Source organism: Sus scrofa, chromosome 4, assembly GCF_054392235.1.
Source record: "Sus scrofa isolate SSC_HxYL_T2T_F1_AM1 chromosome 4, Sscrofa_HxYL_maternal_Yorkshire_Landrace_v2.0, whole genome shotgun sequence".
NCBI lineage: Eukaryota > Metazoa > Chordata > Mammalia > Artiodactyla > Suidae > Sus > Sus scrofa.
The window spans coordinates 116,201,524-116,219,815 of NC_139386.1; the positions used below are offsets into that span (position 1 = coordinate 116,201,524).

The window sequence follows — 18,292 nt, forward strand, 5'->3', positions numbered from 1 at the left end:
CTAAATGCAATAGTTTACACCTACTGACCCCAACCTCCCTGTCCCTCCCCCTCCCTCTTATGGTTGGTTTTGCTTCTTATGTTTCCATAAGAAAGGGATTCCATATCAGAGTGTCCCATAGTGATGATTATATAGTCAGTTCTTACCAGAAGCCTTTGTTCCACTTGGATTGCTTTGTTTTGTGATGACAAGAGTTCAGAATCTTCGAAGCCTTTTCCTTGTCTTACCTGAATCTTCATATACCTTCCTGAACAAGATCTGTTCCTAAACCTTTTTTTAAAAACTTTTTTTTGCCAATATAACACAAAGTTTCAAAGCATTCACTGCTGGTTTTTATATCCTTACAGTCTCTATTTATTTATTTATTTATTGTCTTTTTAGGGCCGCAGCTGAAGCATATGGAGGTTCCCAGGCTAGGGGTTAAATCGGAGCTGCAGCTACTGGCCAACACCACAGCCACAGCAGCGCTGGAGTGCAGCTGCTGGCCTATGCCACAACCACAGCAATGCTGGATCCAAGCTGTGTCTGTGGCCTACACCACAGCTCACAGCAACACCGGATCCTTAACCCACTGAGCAAGGCCAGGGATCAAACTCATGCCCTCATAGATACTAGTAGGGTTCATTAACCACGGAGCCACAATGGGAACTCCTTTACAGACTCTTTAATCAAAACAGTTTACAAACTTCCCATCTAAGTTTTTCCTTTTCCAGTGAAGTGTATTTCCCTACTGATGAATTCTTCTCATCAAAATGTTAATGACAAGATATCTTCCTCAGAACATTTAAGGAAAAAATTACGTTTGCAGTGGAGAATCCTGGCATGCATTACTTTAGCAAGTCATCAAAGTTTACATTACAAGTAATGTATGTTGGCATTATGTACTCATGATATGAGGCATTAAGAGGTACATCATCTCGGTGCTACCCTTTCTAGTAATGCATAATCACAACCTAACCATGAGTGAACATCAGACAAACCCAAACTGAAGGACATTCTACAAGATAACTGACCAGTATTCTTCAGAAGCATCAAGGTTCTAAAAGACAAGGAAAGTCTGAGGAACTGTTGCGCAACAGAGGAAACCAAGGAGGCATGACAGCTGAATAGTGTGTGATCCTAGAACAGAAAAAGTACATGAGTGGAGAAACTGGTACTTGTACCACTGTTAATTTCTTAGTTTTGAGAAATATCTTTGGTTATATAAGATGTTAACATAAGGGGAAACTGATAGAGGCATTGGGGAACTTGGTACTACTTTTGCAACTCTTCTCTAAGTCTGAAATTACCTATTTAAAAAAGGTGGGGGCAATGTTCAGAATCCAGAAAAGAGAGGGGAGAAAATACTGGCTCCTGTGTTTGTTTTCTCCCTCCTGTATCTGGGCCTAGAGACTTTTGCCAGAATAAACCCTAGGGTACTTCTCTGTCCCAGGCTGGCTTCCAAAGTTACCCCTTTCTTTTCATCTGCAGGCCTTGTCTACTCTTTTCTCCTAAATAGGAATTGCTCTTAATGTACTCATTCCTGCTTTTAGAAGTGTTCTAGGAGTTCCTCTTTTTTTTTTTTTTTTTTTTTTTTGTCTTTTTGCCATTTCTAGGGCCACTCCTGCGGCATATGGAGGTTCCCAGGCTAGGGGTCTAATCGGAGCTGTAGCCACTGGCCTGCGCCAGAGCCACAGCAACTCGGGATCTGAGCCACATCTGCAACCTACACCACAGCTCACGGCAACGTTGGATCATTAACCCACTGAGCAAGAGCGGGGATCGAACCCACAACCTCATGGATCCTAGTCAGATTCGTTAACCACTGCGCCACGACGGGAACTCCTTTTTTTTTTTCTTTTTTTTTAATGTAAAACTTATATACAATAAATTGTACTAGTCTTGGAGTTCCTGCTGTGGCTCAGCCACTTACAAACCCGACTAGTATCCATGAAGACATGGGTTTGATCCCTTGCCTCGCTCAGTGGATTACAGATCCAGTGTTGCCGTGAGCTGTGGTGCAGGTCGAAGCTGCGGCTTGGATCCAGCCTTGCTGGAATAGGCAGGCAGCTGCAACTCTGATTTGACTCCTAGCCTAGGAATTTCCGTATGCCACGGTGTGGCCCTAAGAAGCATAGATAGATAGATAGATAGATAGATAGATAGACAGACAGATAGGACTAGTCTTCAGTGAATAGCTTGATGAATTTTACATATATATATATATATATATACATATATATATATATACACTTGTAACCACTAGTCAGATCAGGATATGAAACATTTCTAACATGTGACAGTTTCTTAGTATATACACCTTTGAGAATCTTATAAGAGTTGATTTTTCTTCCCAGAAAAACACACACACTCAAATAATGTTTAAAATTTTTTTGCATATAATTTCATTAGAGTCCCCTGACTTCTCAAAGCTTATCCATGAACTAACTGGGAGTTTATAGACTGTAGGATAAGAATCCATATGGCTCCCATCTTCCCTAAACTACCAAGAAGGGTAATCCTGTTGTGGGAAGGAGTATAGACTCTGGAGCCAGATCATCTGGATTCAAATTCAGTTTCCATCTCACTATCTTATGACCTTGGATAAATCATTTACCTATGTGCCTCAGTTTCCCCATCTATGTAGACTGGGGATAATAATAGTTTTTGCTTCAAAGAATTGTTGTGGCGATTAAATGAGTTTAGTCTTTTCTTTTTTTTTTTTTTTGTCCTTTTAGGGCCTCACCCTCGGCATATGGAGGTTCCCAAGCTGGGGGTCTAATTGGAGCTGTAGCTGCCAGCCTACACCACAGCTGCAGCAACACCAGATCCGAGCTGCATCTGTGACCTACACCACAGCTCCTGGAAACACTGGAACCTCAACCCACTGAGCAAGGCCAGGGATCGAACCCGCAACGTCATGGTTCTGCTGGACTATGACAGGAACTCCAAATGAATTTAAAATAACTCCTGGCATGTTAAGGGCTATATAATTTTTAGCTACTAGGAGTTATTTTTATCACTCTGTATTAGACTTTTCTTCTCTTTTGCATTTTCTGTGGTTCCTTCAGTTGAAACCTGAAGGCGCTTTGCTGGCAGTTGCTTTGATCCAGGGAATGAAATGTCAAGATTTTGTATAGTAAGCCCCTTGCTTTTTCCTTTTGATTACCTTGTTCTTCCTATAAAGAAGGTAATTGGAGCACTTTCTCTCATGTCCACTTCCTTATGGTAGTATCAGAAAGACTTTTACCTTTTTCCTACCTCCCCACTGCCACCCCCGACAACACACACAAAACAGTCCCAGTAAAGGGTAAACCAGTGCTACTTATCCTGTTCCTGCCATGGAGTGTCTTACTTACAGGTGTTCTGGGTTTGTTGGTGAGCAGTTCAGAGGGATGAGGGAAGGAATGTTGATGTGAGGGTTCAGTAACTGAGAGGGAAGGGAGTCCTACCTTGGGAAAGCTAGGTAGGAACAGCCAATTATAAGCTGGCAGTTCAAACCTTTTACACCAAAATCTGTACTTGGAGGCAACAAATACAATGTAAATGTGCTTGATGATGCAAGACATTGGGAATAAACTGGAGGCAAAGATGGATAATTTACAGGAAACACTGAGCAGAGAGATACAAGATATAGAACTTAAAACAAGAAGAGATGCAAAATAAAAAATTCATTAGAAGCAGCCAACAGCAGAATACAGGAGGCAGAAGAACGAATAAGCGAGGTGGAGGACAGATTAGAAGAAATGACGGATGCAGAACAGAAAAGAGAAAAAAGATTGAAAACAAATGAAGAGAGTCTCAGGGAACTCTGGGACAACATTAAATGCACCAACATCCGTATTGTAGGGGTGCCAGAAGGAGAAGAGAGAGAGAAGGGGACAGAAAAAACATTTGAAGAGATAATAGCTGAAAACTTCCCTAACATGGGAAAGGAACCACTCACTCAAATCCAGGAAGCACAATGAGTACCATATAAAATAAACCCAAAGAGGGACACCCCGAGACACTTATTAAATAATGTAAATATGCTTTTATACCAATACCTTCTATAACTTGGTTCAGTTCTATTTGAAAAAAAAAAAAAAACTTGTCAAATTTATTTAAATAAGCAAAAGCAATTGTTCTTTTACAGTACGGTGTATGATGTATGGGTTTGGGGATGACCAGAATCCTTATACTGAGTCGGTGGATATTCTTGAAGATCTTGTCATAGAGTTCATCACTGAGATGGTAAGGTTTTTTTTTTTCTAATTGGTCTTAGGTAATTGAGGAATAGATTTGAAATTCTAACTTTTAGATAGGACTACAGAACTATGGCATCCTTTAGAAATAAGCTATCCATTTGAGTGCCTGTTTTGTGGAAGTTATTGGTTACTATTTATCATTAAGGATGGAGATACACCCACACACACACACACACAATATATTCTACCCCCTTCTTTGAATTTTCTTTTTCTTTTTAGAGCTGCACTCACAGATTTTGGACGTTCCCAGGCTAGGGGTTGAATGGCAGCTAGAGCTGCTGGCCTACATTACAGCCACAGCAACGTGGGATCCGAGTCTCATCTGCGACCTACACCACAGCTCACAGCAATGCCAGATCCTTAACCCACTGAGTGAGGTCAGGGATTGAACCCAAGTCCTCGTGCATACTGGTCAGGTTGTTACTGCTGAGCCGCAATGGGAACTCCTAATTTTTATTTATAAGGAAATAATTATAAGATCCTTCAATAAAATTTAAAATATTATCTATAATCTCATCATCCAACATAAATTTCCTCCTTCCCAGACTTATGTTAAGGTATGTAATGTTTTCCATAGGGTTGATCAGAATAAGCATTCCTTTTTACTCAGAGTTTTATAGTGTATATTTCCTGTGTTCTAAACACTATTATTTTAGTAGCTATATAAAATTCATTCAAATTGTTTTCTAATATACTTAACCATTTCCCTATTGTTTAAATTATTTACATATTATTTTAACTGAATAAATAAATGTGAATGACTTTTGTCTTTTCTAGGCCACACCCTGGAGATTCCCAGGCTAGGGGTATAATCACAGCTGTAGCTGCTGGCCTACGCCACAGCCACAGCAGCGTGGGATCCGAGGTGCATCTGCGACCTACACCATAGCTCATGGCGGAGTTCCCGTTGTGGCGCAGTGGTTAACGAATCTGACTAGGAACCATGAGGTTGCGGGTTCGGTCCCTGCCCTTGCTCAGTGGGTTAACGATCCGGCGTTGCCGTGAGCTGTGGTGTAGGTTGCAGACGCGGCTCGGATCCCGAGTTGCTGTGGCTCTGGTGTAGGTAGGCCGGCGGCTACAGCTCCGATTAGACCCCTAGCCTGGGAACCTCCATATGCCGTGGGAGCAGCCCAAAGAAATAGCAAAAAGACAAAAAACAAAACAAAACATAGCTCATGGCAATGCCGGATCCTTAACCCACTGAGCAAGGCCAGGGATGGAACCTACAACCTCATGGTTCCTAGTCAGATTCTTTCATCATGAGCCACAATGGGAACTCCTGAGAATGAGCATATTCATGAGGTCTCCCCCCTCTTTGAATATGATCTCTGGGATGGGAATACTGAGTTTGGTTGTGTTCAGTTCTTACGAATTTTTATGCTGTATTTTGGATTGTTTCCTTTGTACAGAACAGTAGAAGTAAAATATGAAGAATATAGATTTAAAAAAAATTTATGCTTATAAAAGTAATAATGATTCAATTTAGAAGGTATTAAAAAGTGCAGGAGTTCATGTTGTGGCTCAGTGGGTTAAGAACCCAACTAGTGTCCTTAAGTATGTGGGTTCAAACCCTGGCTTTGCTGCAGTGTAGGTCACAGATGTGGCTCAGATCTCCCATTGCTGTGGCTGTTGTGTAGGCTGGCAGCTGCAGCTCCAGTTCATCCCCTAGCCTGAGAACTTCCGTATGCTGCAGGTATGGCCTAACGTGGGTTAGATCCCACACTCCTACAATAGGCTGTATTTTCTTATATCATTTTCTCCTCAAAAGAAACACAAACCAGGAAGTTCCTGTTGTGGTTCAGCAGTAACAAGCCTGTCTAGTATCCATGAGGATGTGGGTTTGATCCCTGGCCTCACTCGGTGGGTTAGGGATCCAGCATTGCCGTGAGCTGTGGTGTAGGTTGCAGACACGGCTTGGATCCAGCGTTGCTGTGGCTCTGGCGTAGGCTGGCTGAAGTTCCGATTCCACCCCTAGCCTGGGAACCTCCATATGCCATGGTTGCGGCCCTAAAAAGACAAAAAAAAAAACAACAAAAAGTGCAGGGAAGAAAATAAAAATCTGTACTCCATCTACCTACAGGTAATTAATGCTAAGATTTGTGCATATTCTTTTGTCTTTTTGCACACACTTTTAAACTTTACAAAATTGGAATCACATAGTATTTACAGTTGTGGAACCTGCATTTTCACTTAGTTAAGTCTATACCATTTTCTGTGTCATTGCATAATACTCAATATTTTTGATGGCTTCATAATATTGAATGACTAGATGTACTCAAATCTGTTCATGGCCTTATTAAATATTTAGTTTCCTTTTTTTAGTGACTAAAAATAATGCTATGATGAACCTTGGTTTTTGCATAAAATGAGTATATAATGATAGGGGCTGAGATTTAACCTTAAGGAAACCCACCAATATTCATCAGCTCCTGAGGTGGACACAGAGTTTAAATAAAGTGGTTACAAAGAAATTATAAATTTTTTTGTACAAAGGAAGACAGAAACTTCATATATCAAAACACAGAAAAGGAAACATCAGTGAAGTTGATAATTTTAATGTCGTTATTAAAAAATGTCTATAAAGCATTGAAACATTGCTCATAACAGTAGAAAGTGAGCAAAGGATGTTAATAGACAATTCACAGACGACTAGCTGTAATAATTAGAAGATAGTCCGCAAAGTCACCAGTATTACATGAATGTAAGTTAAATGACTATTAGACTTTTTAAAAACTAATTGAATTTAATATGTTTCTTTGCAATAGACTCACAAGGCAATGTCAATTGGAAGACAAGGTCGGGTACAAGTTGAAGATATCGTCTTTTTGATTCGAAAGGACCCAAGAAAGTTTGCTAGGGTTAAAGACTTGCTTACTATGAATGAAGAATTAAAACGAGCTAGAAAAGCATTTGATGAAGCAAACTATGGATCTTGACACCTTTTGTACTTTCTGAAGCTTCCTTATCTCCTGGGAAAATCATATTTAATAACCATATTTTCCATAATAAGGTCTTGATGCTTAGCCACGTGAATGAAAAATGGAGACACAGTTTTCTGTCTTTGTTTTCATGTCTTCAATTTTAGAGTGATATTTGAGTCTTTGACTGCTCTTATATTACCATACTTGGATTACTTAATTTGATTTTAGTGACCACGGTTAAGTCAAAGTACCTTGCAAACGTTTCAGTTCCTTCTAGCTTTTGATCATCTAAATGATGAAGGAGTATTTATATATTAGGTATATTTGTGCCACTGTAGGCTGTGCTATAACAGTTTAATATGTGAACTCTAAATGGCACCTTTGATTTTATGATAGCTAAGACATATCTTTCATGTATTCTAAAGATTTTAGACTACAGTAGTCTGAAAAGTTATTAAAAGATGGTGAACTGATTTGTATTTCTTTTTTGTTGTTGATTTTTAGGGCCACAGTATGGAAGTTCCCAGGCTAGGGGTCACATCGGAGCTGTAGCTGCTGGCCTACACCACAGCCACAGCAATGTGGGAGTGTGGGATCCTTAAACCACCAAGTGAGGCCGGGGATCGAACCCACATCCTCATGGATACTAGATGGGCTTGTTACTGCGGAGCCACAACAGGAACTTCCTGGTTTGTGTTTCTTTTAAGGAGAAAATGAGATATGAGAAAATACAGCCTTTTGTAAGAGTGTTTATTTGTCTGAAGATTTTTTAATACTTTTGTTTAGATAAGAGCGATTTTTTATTTTTATTTTTTGAGAAACTAAAAGTTTCATGTGAATGCATGTTGGAAGGCTTATTTGATTTAAAACTTTTTGGGCTTATAGTATACTATTTGTCAAGTTTTAAGAGAACTCATTTTCCTAGGTCAGATTATATCTTCTAAAAATAAATGCTTTCAGTAGCAGGAATGGCACTGCTGAAAAAGCTGATGGCAGGATAAGCATTTAGGGTAGTGTTTTATTAACATATTTGTTAGTACTTGTTCATTGTGAAAATGTGTACTTGACTAAAACCATATGTGGCTGTGGAAACCACTTCTGTAGTTCAGGATATACAGGTTTTGTGTGTATTTAGCCTATTATACTGCATTTAGCTTAAAGTAAGGATTAAAATTGCATTTAAAAGGATCATTGAATATTACTCTTTGTATAACTTAATGTTTTGTGTGCCACTTATAAAACATTATCTATGAATCAGTACTTAGGAAAATTTTACTTTCATAACCTATCAATATAAGGAATAAAGTATAAAACATTTAAAAGATTAATACTTGAATTTGACTATATGATTTATCAGCTTTTCTCCCCTATTACTGGCAATGAAATTGTAGCTGCTTAATCTCACTAAAAACTTTTCTCCCCACATTATTCTTGTAATGTTCCTGGATTGATAATGAGATTCCAGATAGATGGCCTGATCTTTTTGTTATTTAAAAAAGTAAAAATCAGTTAAAAAGCTACTTTAGTCTAAACTGACATAAGGAATGAAGAGTTGATCAGTACATCCCTATTTTTGCTCATCAAGCTCTACTTCACCCTGATGAAGGACCTGGTAGTATCTGGCACTATGGGACTTATTATACTGGATGCCAATATTAGCTTAGTCTGCCATAACAAAATGTCAGACTGGGCAGCTTAAACAACAGAAATGTATTTTCTCACAGTGCTGGAGGCTGAAAGTCTGAGATCAGGATGCCAGCATGGTCAGATTCTGGTAAGGACTCTTTGTGGATTGCAGGTACCTGCCTTTTCACTGGGTTTTCACATGGCTGAGAGGGACCTCTCTTGTTTCTCCCTTTTATAAGGCTGTCAGTTCTGTCGGATAAGGGTTATATCCTTATGACTTCTTTTAACCTTAATCACCTCTTTAAAAGCCCTTTCTCTAATATAGTCAGATGGGGGTTAGGGGGACAGTTCAGCTTATAATAGTACCATTAGTCTTGCTATTTTGTTAATGACCTTGGCATTAAGAACTTTTTTTTGTCCTTTTGCCTTTTCTAGGGCTGCACCAGCGGCATGTGGAAGCTCCCAGGCTAGGGGTCTAATCAGAGCGGTAGCTGCCAGCCTACACCAGAGCCACAGCAACGCGGGATCTGAGCCGCATCTGCAACCTACACCACAGCTCATAGCAACGCAGGGTTCTTAACCCACTGAGCAAGGCCAGGCATCAAACCTGAAACCTCATGGTTCCTAGTCAGATTCATTAACCACTAAGCCACAACAGGAACACCAAGAAGTTTTTTTTTAAGACTTTTAAGGTTGCAAGTGTTAGAACTTAACTCAAAAACACATAAGCCAAAAAAATAAATAAAATAAAAAATAAATTACTGGCTTATCCAACTGAAACAAGGGAAACAGAATGGAGTTGACGCCACATTTGACTTGAAAAAGAATCAAGTCTGTGCATCATCCTAATTTTGGTTTTACTCTTAGGAGCCTCAGTATGTCAAAGGAATATGTTGGCTAGCAGTTCTAAGGTTCCATCCATACCACTCCTGATCCAGAGAGCTACATCACTTCCTAATAAAGAAGATTCCCAGCAAGGAGTGTGATTGTCCTGACTCTGGTCATTATTCTTGGACCAGGAAGATGTTGTACTGTAGCCTGGATCTTATGCCCCACCTCTGAGGTGAAGAAGGGCTTGGAGGGGAGCTGGGAGCTGGGTTCTGCTGTTAGCAAGAAAGGAAAGGCTGGGCAGATAGAAACAACAGGTGTACACTGACTTGATCTATGAGCTTATTAACTGAATTCTAACAGTAAGGCAGCATGGCTCTCTTCCAATACCTAGAGCTGCACTGAGTAACATGATAGCCACTAACCACATGGAGCTATTTAAATTTAATCAATTAAAGTCAAGGAGTTCCTCTCTGTGATTCAGTGGGTTAAGGATCTGGTATTGCTGCAGCTGTAGGATAAGTCTCAGCTCCAGCTTGGATTTGTTTTTTTCTTTTTTTTTTTTTTTTTTTTGTCTTTTCGCTATTTCTTGGGCCGCTCCCGCGGCATATGGAGGTTCCCAGGCTAGGGGTCGAATCGGAGCTGTAGCCACCGGCCTATGCCAGAGCCACAGCAACGCGGGATCCGAGCCGCGTCTGCAACCTACACCACAGCTCACGGCAACGCCGGATCGTTAACCCACTGAGCAAGGGCAGGGATCGAACCCGCAACCTCATGGTTCCTAGTCGGATTCGTTAACCACTGCGCCACGACGGGAACTCCTCCAGCTTGGATTTGATCCCTAGCCTGGAAACTTCCATATGCCTTAGGGTCTGCAGAAAAAATAAAAAGTAAAATTGAAATTAAAATTCTTCAGTGGCATTAGCTATACATCGAGTGATTACTAACACCATGGCTAGGGGCTACTGCATTGAACTAGGCTAATACATTTCCATTATCACAGAAAATTCTTTTGGACAGTGTTGATCTGTAGTGTTCAGGTGCACTCTCCTTTTTTTAATTTATTATTTTTATTATTACTCAGTAATTTATTACATTTACAGTTGTACAATGATCATCACAATCCAATTTTATAGGATTTCCATCCCACACCCCCAGTGCATCCCCCCACCCCCCAAACTGTCACCTTTGGAAACCACAAATTTTTCAAAGTCTGTGAGTCAGTGTCTGTTCTGCAAAGAAATTCATTGTGTCCTTTTTTCAGATTCCACATGTCAGTGATAGCATTTGATGTTTGTGTCTTATTGTCTGACTGACTTCACTTAGCATGATAATTTCTAGGTCCATCCATGTTGCTAAAAATGCCAGTATTTCGTTCCTTTTAATGGCTGAGTAATATTCCATCGTGTATATGTACCACATCTTCTTGATCCACTCCTCTGTCAATGGACATTTAGGTAGGTATCTGTTAAAAATGTCCAAATACTATTATCATACCCTACCAAAAATTAACCTTAATTCCTCAATATTCCATCTAATACTCAACCCCTGTTTAAGTCTCCTGATTTGTCTCAAAATATCTGAGTTTGTGTATCTGTTTTCTAATGCTGCTATAACAAGTTACTGGAAATTTAATGACAACACAAATTCACTATCTTACCAGTTTTCTAGGTCAGAAGCTTGACACAGGCCTCACTGGACTAAAAATCAAGGTACCAATAGGGCTGCATTCCTTTCGGGATGTTCTAGAAGAGGATCTGTTTACTTGCCTTTTCCAGCTTCTAGAGGCTACAGTCTTTGGCCGGTGGTCCCCTTCCATCTTTAAAGTCGGTAATGTTCCATCTCTCTGACCCCTCTTCCTTAGTCATAGCTCCCTTTCACCCCCAGCTGGGGGAGGTTCTCTCATTTTAAGGACCCATGTCATTATATTGGGCCCACCTGGATAGCCCAGGCTACTCTCCCCATTTCAAGGTCCTTAACTTAATCACACCAGCAAAGCCTCTTAGACCATGTAAGGTAACGTTCACAAGTTCTGAGGATTAGGACACAGGCATCTTTTGGGAGTTATTATTCTAACACAGTTTGTTTGCAACAGGATCTAAACAAGGGGCTGCCCGTTGCACTTGGTTGGTATGTCTAAATTTTAATCTATAATAGTTCCTCTCCCCCACTTTGTTCTCAGTGAAGCTCTCTCTTTGACAATATTCACACCTTTTTTTTTTTTTTAACTAGCATGTTTATTAGTTGCTCAAGCAGAGTATCTAATAGATATCTGTGACTCACTTGAAGTGGTTGTTTTTACTGTGTTTAAACTGGTTGTTTTAAGTAAAGACTGTAGTATTTATTTATTTATTCTTTTTTGCCTTTCAGGGCTGCACCCGTGGCATATGGAAGTTCCCAGGCTAGGGGTCAAATCAGAGCTGCAGCTGCCAGCTTGCGCCACAGCAATGGAGGATCCGAGCCGCTTCTACAACCTGCACCACAGCTCACGGCCACACCAGATCCTTAACCCACTGTAATATTAATTGTAATTGTAGAAGTTTTAAGATGGGGAAATAGGCACTTGGCATCTCATCAGTGAAGAGAAGTGTTGTCTGGAGAGTCATTTGGCTGCTTCCCAAGAGGCCTCGGGAAGTTGCTTTACTGGGAGAATGTATTTTCCTGGGTCCAGAGTTTGATTTGCAGCATTGCAGGCTCAGAAACCTATTTTATTAGCAAATGAGAGCACATCCATCTCTTGGGGTGGACTCAAGTTCGTAAGATCAAGGTAAGAAAATGGATGCCGATTTATAGAGGTTACATCTCTGGCCAGAAAATTCTCACTGAAACATTAACTATGAGAATGAATCAGAATTGGAGTTCGATGAGTGCTTTGCCTAGAGCATCAGGTAAGATAAGTTTAGGGCTGATACAGAAACAGGAAAAAGGCTCCCCAGGGTGGGGAGCAGTGCAGAGGGCTGTGCAGCCTGGGAATCTGCCTTCAAGACTGCCTTGTTACTGATGCTAGAAACAGCTTGAGTTTCACTTCACTTCCATCGACAATACCCACCCAAGCATTGTCTGTCTGTCGGCTTTAAGGTGACTTTGCACAATTCAACCTGAATTCATATAAGTGTTGATCTTACAGGTAGTTCAAAAAGGGCAATTTTATTTCTAAGTTCTTCAGGGAAGCCTCATTGTTGCTCCTAAGAGCTGACAACACTGAGCATTGTGCCTGAAAATCGAGAACTTTTTAAGAGCTCTCCCTCTGCCCAAGAACATTTGCAGTTCTCTAGGCCCGACTTTCGTAGGTCCCTAGGCTTTTCTTCTTAGTGCAAATAGAGACTGAGGGGTGGGTGACCAGTGAGCAAGGTGTTAAGTGTGATGTTAAGGCTTCTGTTTTTTCCTGGGTTCTGGTAAATGGCTACATGATCTAGTCAGACTGTTTTGTTATGGGATAGAATCAGGGGAAAGGTTTTGATATATGAGACAAATATTTAAGCACCTATTGCACTTGACGCATGGCGCAGATAACATTTTGCTACAAAGTATCTGGATAAATCATATTCTAAGCTTATAAAATTAAAGTAAGGAGCATATTTTTTATATGTTACCAGTAGATGGATAAGAGTTTCAGTTTGAGCTTTTGTACAAATTCCCAATTCATATGTTATTTGTAGTGCTAAGACGTCTATGTATATGCTTCCTTTGTGGTTTTTTTTTTTTTTTTGCTTGTTGTCTTTTTAGGACCTCACCCACAGCATATGGAAGTTCCCAGGCTAGGGATCAAATCAGAGCTGTAGCTGCTGTCCTATGCCACAGCCAAAGCCATGCCTAATCCAAGCCGAGTCTGCGACCTACACCACAGCTCGTGGTAATGCTGGATCCTTAACCTGCTGAGCAAGATCAGGGATCGAACTGGCTCCCTCATGGATGCTAGTCAGATTCGTTTCCACTGAGCCACAAAGGAAACTCCCTAGGCCGATTACTTTTAAGAAACAAAAGACTCAGAAAGTCTTTCTTTTTACCTTTCCCTTAACTGCCTAAAAGAATTTAGATAAAGGGCCTGGTCCAGGAAGAGCACACTCATCAGAGAGATCTACACAGAATGGGGGCTGAATGTGGTCGGAGGAACTCTGCAGGGCCAGCAGACCAGTGTCCTCTCTGTGTCCCACTGTCTCCCTGGCTCAGCAAACATTTGTTTACCAAACATGTCCTATCCTCCTGTAAACTATTTTTCTTTCTTTTGAAGTCCCAAACCCGTACGCCTTTCTCCATCTCTCTCAGATGGACTATAAACTGCAATTGCCTAATTTGTTTTTGGGCCTCATAGTCTTAAGGAGCCCCCATATGTAGGTAATTAAATTTGGTTCTGCTCTTGTTAACCTGTCTTATGTCAATTTAATTATTGGACCAGCCAAAAGAACTCAAGAAGGGTGGGGGGAGATGTCCCCTCTCTAACAGCTCATGTAGTCTCGCCAGGATGATCTTCACTGGCTGGAAACGGCTTTCTTCCACAACTGCTGCCAGTGAAGAGAGCCTGGGCTTGCTGACAAAAGCCGGCAGAAGGGAGTTCCCGTTGTGGCTCAGTGGTAGTGAACCTGACTACTATCTATGAGGCCACGGGTTCCATCCCTGGCCTCACTCAGTGGGTTAAGGATCCAGTGTTGCCATGAGCCATGTGTAGGTTGCAGACACAACTCAGATCCGGTGTTGCTGTGGCTGTGGTGTAGGTCGGCAGCTCCATTTCGACCCCTGGCCAGGAAACCTCCATATGCCTCGGGTGCGGCTCTGAAAAAACAAAGAAAAAATAAAGCCAGCAGAAGGTAAAATTTCGTACCGTGTAAGCCTTCCAGATCTCTGTCTGCGGGGTCCAGTGAAATCAAAGGTGGTGAGAGCCCTTTTTCTCTCTTTCTATATTTAGATTAGCAGGAGCAAATATTTGTGGAATAAGGCCCTTGGGCACGGCAACTCTGGTAAAAATTCAGTAGATGAGTATTCTCTGTTTTTATTGATCCATTTCCTTCCACAGATGGTACCTATTTTTCTTCGTCTCAGCCCGTTGTGTCCTTTATCTTATTCTATGTCTTAAGAGCTTGGCTTTATGATCAGTGAGCATCCTCTCTCTGGTCTCCACCGTCAGGAAGGTGCATGTATGGTGAGCATTTGGCAGTCAGTCAGTCAAATGGACTGGGATTCTGAGCAGCTGGAGCCTATTGGTCAGTAGCACAGGTAACAAACAGCCTGAGTTTGCAACTGGCTTCTCTTTTTCCAACTGTGTCAGCTTACAGGGAATTTGTTATAAGGGGTCCCAGGCCATAAGGGGCCTTTGTCTTCTCAATCTTTCTTGTTTTGTTAGTGCTGCAAAAATCCAATTCCTGTAGCACCTGCTTGGTGTCACAGATTATTAGGTCTTTGGAGGCATTTCGTGTTCTCATGGGAAACTGGAGACATTGGAGTCCACCCTTCTTACCTCCTGTGACAACAAAGCTCCCTGCTTTCTTGATGAACTCTGGGAATGGAATTTCTGGGTCTTATGAGGGCTGCATTCTTTGCACCTCTTACATCTTTGGTTAAACCATAAAATGGCTTATTGGTTTGAGTTGCTGTTTGAGATTACTATAAGATCCTACTCATCAAAGGCCAGATGATGGATCCTTTGAATTGCCTATATTTAAAAGGAAAAATTTTAAAGAGCTCTCATCCAAAAAACAAATTAAAAAGTGCATTTAAAAATATATATATATAGGAGTTCCTGTGGTGGCTCAGTGGTTAATGAATCCGACTGAGAACCATGAGGTTGCAGGTTTGATCCCTGGCCTTGCTCAGTGGGTTAAGGATCCGGCGTTGCCATGAGCTGTGGTGTAGGCCACAGACACGGCTTGGATTTGGCATTGCCGTGGCTGCAGCATAGGCCGACAGCTGAAGCTCCGATTCAACGCCTAGCCTGGGAAACTTCATATGCCATGGGAGCGGCCCAAGAAATGGAAAAAAGACCAAAAAAAAAAAAATATATATATATATACATATATATGCACATATGGAGTTCCTGCTGTGGCACAGTGGGTTAGGGACGTGGCATTGTCTCTGAGGCCAAACGGGTTTGATCCCCAACCTGGTGCAGTGGGTTAAGGATCCAGCATTGCCACAGCTGCCGTGTAGGTCACAGCTGCAGCTTGGATTCAGTTTCTGGCCCAGGAACTTCCTTGTGCTGCCGGTGTGGCCAAAAAAATTTTATACACACACACATGCACACACACACACATAATGGCTACTTTTAGGGACTCTGTTAATAAGATAGAAAGAAAAAAATTAGAACAAAAATCAAAATCCACTCAGACCCCTTCCTATTTGTCCTCAGACATTTGCAGATATTATAAGAAAATTAGAAGTTCAATTGTCCTGTACTTAGGGAAAAAAAGAAAAGAAAAACTATTTGAAAATGGGGGGAGGGTCTTAAATGACTAAGAACTATGGTCCTGGAAGTTATAAATATCTACCAGAAAAATGGCTGGACAAGAATATGGGTTGCACCCCATTTGTAGCTGGACAGAAAATGCAGGTTACACTCCATTTGTGACAGGGGTCCTATCCAAACTGCTGCCAGCCCTCAGGGAAACTACAATGGCCATTATGAGGACTGTTCCAATTAGATAAGGTCATTTAAAAAGTGTACTTCAAAGCAAAGGCTTCCAAATCGAACAGAACTGGATACCCATTTTAACTGGTAGGCGGGCACTGCCAAAAGGCCTAAAAATTTCAAAATAGCTTCATTGAAAGACTTGTAAAAGGCAGAAAATAAGATGGGAAGCCACTGGTCTGAACACATGAGCCTATCTGATATTCAGAGCATAATAGGAAAATTTTTAGGCCTTCTCCCCGAAGCTTCATGTACCCAAATAGAAAGAAAAACATTCCACCATAAGTGGATGGGCATGTCATTCCTATGATAAGCAACTAACCTCACTGATTTATCCCAAAAGGTTTCCAAGCATTCCAGCCTTAGGAAATCAAACTCCTCAAGGAACTTGTATTCTTTCCCTATGCCTTTGAGATGTAAACGTTTTACAACTTTAAGAGAGGTCATCTTTAAAAATTGAAGTGTAGTTTATTTACGATGTTGTGTTTCTGGTGTTCAGCAAAGTGATTCAGTTTCTGTGTGCTGTACAGTCAGACCTTGTTGTTTACCTATTTTATATATAGTAGTTTGTATCTGCTAATCCCAGACTCCTAATTTATCCCTCCTCCACCCTCTTTTCCCTTTGGTCCCAATGTCTGTGAGTCTGTTTATTTTTTATTTTTTATTTTTGACATTTCTTGGGCTGCTTCCGTGGCATATGGAGGTTCCCAGGCTAGGGGTCTAATCAGAGCCGTAGCTGCTGGCCTACGCCAGAGCCACAGCAAAGTGGGATCCAAGCTGCGTCTGCAACCTGCACCACAGCTCAAGGCAACGCCAGATCCTTAACCCACAGAGAGAGGCCAGGGATCGAACCCGCAACCTCATGGTTCCTAGTCGGATTCCTTAACCACTGCGCCACGACAGGAACTCCAGAGTCTGTTTCTTTAAATAAGTTTATTTGTGTCAGTTTTCTAGCTTCTGCATATAAGTACTATGATATGCTATTTGCCTTTCTACTTTTGGTATTTTAAAGATCCTCCACCCTGTTTTCCATAGTTGCTATGCCAGTTTACCTTGCCACCATCAGTGGAGGAGGGTTATGAGATGTCATGCTTGCAAAATAACAAAAGGGGGAAAAGCTCATTTGAAAACATAAATGAATGAAAATTCCTGTCTTCTCCACTAGTATTAGAAAAAAATTTTTTTTTTTTTGTAGGACCACACCCTTGGCATATGGAAGTTCTTCAGCTAGAGGTCAAATATGGAAGGTCCCAGGCAGGGGTTGAATCAGAGCTGCAGCTACCAGTCTACACCATAGCCACAGCCATGCCAGATCCGAGCTATGTCTTCGACCTCCACCGCAGCTCGTGGCAATGCCAGATCTATAACCCACTGAACAGGGCCAGGGATCGAACCTATGTCCTCATGGATACTAGTCAGGATTCATTACTGATGACCCACAATGGAAACTCCAGTAAATGTCTTTAGGTTTACAAATAAACTTAACTTTTTCCAACTGCCAATACAAATGTTCTTCTATAAACTAGTAAGTTTTGTACCATTGTGCTTGTCTAATGACTAAAGTATTTTTTTTAATGAAAGCTGTAAGATTATTATTTGTGTCTATCTATAGGTTTTGTGTTTTTATCTATGTATGTTGTAGATGTGTGATTTTTTATATGGGTAGAACACTATTTAATTGGATTATACAAACAAGTGCTTATATAAAATTCTCAAAATTATAATAGAAACTCAACCAATTTTTTTTTAAATTCGCATAATCTAGGATTAATTTTTAGGGGGAGAAAAGTAAGTTTAAAGTTTTCGGGGAGTTCCCACCATGGTTTAACAGGATTGGCGATGTCTCTGGAGGGCTGGGACATGGCTAGGCACAGTGGGTTAAAAGATCCAGTGCTGCTGCAACAGGTTGCAAATGCGGCTTGGATCCCAGACCTCTGGCCTGGGAACTTCATATGCCACGAGGTGGCCAAAACCAGAAAAGATAAAAATTAAAACAAATTGAATCTGAAATTCCTTTTTTTTTAGGGCTGCACCCGCAGCATATGGAAGTTCCCAGGCTAGGGGTCGAATCA

General features: G+C 41.0%; 1 protein-coding gene across 8 annotated transcripts in view; it reads left to right on the forward strand.

The window, feature by feature from the left end:
- Positions 1-18,292, forward strand: part of TAF13 (TATA-box binding protein associated factor 13) — a 31,752-nt gene that overhangs the window by 11,951 nt on the left and 1,509 nt on the right. For 6 of the 8 annotated variants that reach the window (XM_085020487.1, XM_085020490.1, XM_085020491.1 and 3 more), the window contains 2 exons: positions 4,115-4,212; positions 6,992-8,475. In XM_085020487.1, coding sequence (XP_084876613.1) covers positions 4,115-4,212; positions 6,992-7,162 — 269 coding nt within the window. In that variant the 3' untranslated portion in view covers positions 7,163-8,475. 8 annotated transcript variants of the gene reach the window in all.